The sequence below is a fragment of the Chrysochloris asiatica genome, unplaced genomic scaffold, assembly GCF_000296735.1.
Source record: "Chrysochloris asiatica unplaced genomic scaffold, ChrAsi1.0 scaffold00034, whole genome shotgun sequence".
Lineage (NCBI taxonomy): Eukaryota > Metazoa > Chordata > Mammalia > Afrosoricida > Chrysochloridae > Chrysochloris > Chrysochloris asiatica.
This window is the reverse complement of record NW_006408552.1, coordinates 19,219,536-19,223,146: the sequence shown is the minus strand read 5'-3', so window position 1 is coordinate 19,223,146 and position 3,611 is coordinate 19,219,536. Positions and strand designations below refer to the sequence as shown.

General features: G+C 63.1%; 1 protein-coding gene across 1 annotated transcript in view; it reads left to right on the top strand.

Moving 5' to 3' along the window:
• Window positions 1-13: 13 nt before the first annotated feature.
• Window positions 14-3,611, top strand: part of UNCX (UNC homeobox) — a 3,664-nt gene continuing 66 nt past the window's right edge. Inside the window, exons 1-3 of the mRNA XM_006859795.1 lie at window positions 14-299; window positions 531-706; window positions 2,601-3,611. The exon at window positions 2,601-3,611 is cut by the window's right edge and continues 66 nt beyond it. Of these exons, the coding sequence (XP_006859857.1) occupies window positions 14-299; window positions 531-706; window positions 2,601-3,611 (1,473 nt within the window). The remainder of the gene's footprint in view (window positions 300-530; window positions 707-2,600) is intronic.

Below are 3,611 nucleotides of genomic sequence, written 5' to 3'. Positions count from 1 at the left end.
CCCCCCGCGCGAGATGATGGACGGCCGCCTGCTAGAGCATCCGCACGCCCAGTTCGGGGGCTCGCTGGGCGGCGTGGTGGGCTTCCCCTACCCGTTGGGCCACCACCACGTGTATGAGCTGGCCGGCCACCAGCTGCAGTCGGCCGCTGCCGCCGCCGCCGCCGCCGCCTCGGTACCCTTCTCCATCGACGGACTGCTGAGCGGTTCGTGCGCCGCCGCCGCATCGGTGGTCACCCCCACGCCGCTGCTACCGGCCGCCTGCGGGGTCGGTGGCGACAGCCAGCCCTTCAAGCTGTCAGGTAGGTGAGGCGAGAGTGGTGGGGAGGGGGAGAGGGAGAGGAACGGGGTTGGGCGCATCGCGGGAGGGAGGGGTGGATGGTCGGCTACTGGCCTGTCCAGGCCAAACCCTCCTCGATCTCCACCTTCCGCTGGGCACTGAGCTAGCAGCCGCCCTCTTGGTACCCCCTCGAAGGGGCAGAGGTTGGGCCCGCGCCGTAGCTGAGCTCGCGGCGTTCTGTGCCTGCCCGCAGACTCTGGGGACCCGGACAAGGAGAGCCCGGGCTGCAAGCGGCGGCGCACCCGCACCAACTTCACAGGCTGGCAGCTGGAGGAGTTGGAAAAGGCGTTCAACGAAAGCCACTACCCCGACGTGTTCATGCGCGAGGCGCTGGCTTTGCGTCTCGACCTGGTCGAGTCCCGAGTGCAGGTAAAGACCCGTTGCCCCGCGCGGAGTCTGCGACCCGCTCTGGCCTGTCGGGCATCCGCCTGCCTTTGTTCTAGACTGGAGAGCGCGTCCGGGTTCTGAGCCCCCAGTGCTCTCACCCGCCTGGGGGAGGAGGGTGACTTCGAGGCTCGACCGCTCTTGGGGACGGAAGTGGAAAGGCCTGGGTTGGGGTGGAATAGGGGAGGGAAGCCGGGGAGACCAGAGGGCGACCGCAGAGAACAAGATTCTGCGTCCAACCCGGGAAACGGCCTTGTGAGAACCCGGAGGGCTGTGAGGAGCAGCTGGGCTAGGCCGGGACTTGCCGGAGAGCCAGGGAAAGTGGGCCCCGTTCCACGGGGCCCTCGCAGGCGCCTAGTACACCCAACTTGGAGCTTTGGTTTGTGTGTTTACCTTTTGCCTGTAAAATATTCAGCTAGAAACATGTATTTATGTATTCATCGCTTTGCATAAGGAGTGGGGCCTGAGGAAGGGGAGGCAGAAACGTAAATAGTTAACACTTTGAGAAAGTGGGGAGAAGAAAGCCGTCTGATTGTTTGATCCCCCTCGGGGTTTTTCTGGGTTAGCGGGTTCGTGAGTGTGTAATTTGATTTCACTCAGACTGGTCCGTATTCACTTAAAAAAAAAAAAATACAGCGTCAATTCAGTGGATTTAAAAACTCAAGATTAGTGTATGAATAGGTGTTTTCCTAGAGTGTAGAAATCTGCATGGTTTGGGTGACACGCGAGGCGGAAGACCTGCTTTGCACCAATATCTTTGTCTAAAAAGGTTCTTTCTGCCTGTCTTTGGTCTTCTTTCCTGACTGCTTCTGTTAGGAAATCCTTTTATTCAGTTTGTTCTGAGTGTCTTAAGTGAAAACAAGATCTCTTCATCCCCATCCCTCAACACGATAATGATTAATTCTTGGTGGCAAACGGCCCGAGGCTCATACCAAAAAAGTGTTGTTGTTGTTGTTGTTTTTTATTTAAAAAAGGCAGCTATAGACTTGAGGGTTACTGCTTCATGTACCCCAACTCAAACTAGGTTTGCCCCACCAGGCCTGCAATAAAGAATAAGGAGTATCTCATTTCTTGTAGAGGGGTGAGGGGCGAGCTGCTGCGGGAGGGGTTCGGGAAGATAGAACTTGTTGTGTACAGTGGTGAGCAGTCGGTACGGTGGGGGCCCTAGGGCCACTAGGTCGTTGGAAGCACAGAAGGTGCTGGTCAGGAGCCGGGAGTAAAAGGAGGGTAAAAGCTGGGGTAAAAGGAGGGTGGAGGAGGCAGGATGGCCGGGCCTCTTCCCCAAGGGGCCTGGCTGCTGGCCTCCCCCGGCCCACCTGCTGGCTGCATTGGGAAAACTGGGTTAGTGCCTGTCCCGAACCACAGGAGAGGAGATGTGAGATTCGAGTTTGGGAGGGAGACTGACTAAGTCCATCCAGTAAAGGGCGCCCAGTATTCCCTTCATGGGAAACCCAGGAATTCAGTTTTGAACACCGGCGCCGGGAGGCCGGAGACAGGTGTGGAGGACGTCCAGGCTGAAGCTTCGGGCTGGACGGGTCAGAACCAGACCTGATGGGCTGCTTTAGACACAAGCCAGAGGATGAAAGGAGGGGCCTGATCCTCGGCCTCCGACCAGGAACCCTGGGGCCCTCCGTTCGGGCCTGAAGCCCTTGCCCAACGAAGTGGCAGCTCCCACACCACGAGGTGAGAAGCTAGAGCGGGAAGCTGCCTGGGAGGCCCCATCGACGCTCCTTCCGTGTGGAATGGACGCTTGTTGGAACCTGCCACCGCGATGGGCCGCTTGGCCGAGCCGAGGGAGCGCAGGCCTGTGGGGAGAGTGGGGAGACCACAACCCTAGCAGCCCCTGACTGGCTTCCTTTCCCCTCTCCGGCTGCTTTAGGTTTGGTTCCAAAACCGCCGAGCCAAGTGGAGGAAGAAGGAGAACACGAAGAAAGGGCCAGGGCGGCCGGCGCACAACTCGCACCCTACCACGTGCAGCGGCGAGCCCATGGACCCAGAGGAGATTGCGCGCAAGGAGCTGGAGAAGATGGAGAAGAAGAAGCGCAAGCATGAGAAGAAGCTGCTCAAGAGCCAGGGCCGCCACCTACACTCGCCCGGCGGCCTGTCCCTGCACAGCGCGCCCAGCTCCGACAGCGATAGCGGCGGCGGCGGCCTGTCTCCGGAGCCACCCGAGCCGCCGCCAACCGCCGCGGCCACGGCCAAGGGTCCTAACACCCCGGTTGCCGCCGGGTCCGCGTCCGCCCCGCACGGCGAGTCCCCCGCGCCCGCCGCCTGCGACCCCGCCTTCTATCCGAGCCAAAGAAGCGGCGCCGGCCCGCATCCACGGCCAGGTCGGCCCGCTGACCAGGACGCGGCCCCGTGTGCGCCGGGGGCGGCGGGGGTGGGCCTGCCCAAGGCCAGCCCGTTCAGCGTGGAGAGCCTGCTGTCCGACTCGCCGCCGCGCAGGAAAGCCGCCGCAGCCGTTAGCGCTGCAGCGGCGGCGGGGCTGGACTTCGCGCCCGGGCTGCCCTGCACGCCGCGGACCCTCATCGGCAAGGGCCACTTCTTGCTCTACCCCATCACGCAACCGCTGGGCTTCTTGGTGCCGCAGGCCGCGCTCAAGGGCAGCGCGGGCGGGGAGACCAAGGATGCGCCCCCCGCGTCCCTGGCTCACACCGGCTTCGGTGCCTTCCCTGGGGCCGGCGGCGTCCCGGACCAGGCCTTCGCGCGCCGAAGTCCCGAAGCCGGCGCCTCCACGGGAGTTCCCGCGGCCTTGGGGGACACGGCCGAGGGTGGCGGCAGCGGGGACGGTGTGGAGGCTGGGGCTACCTGCCCCGCGCCTCCGCCACCATCTCCTGGGCCTGGCCCGAGTGCGCCCAGCCCCGCCGGTGAGCCGGCCACCTGCGGGGCC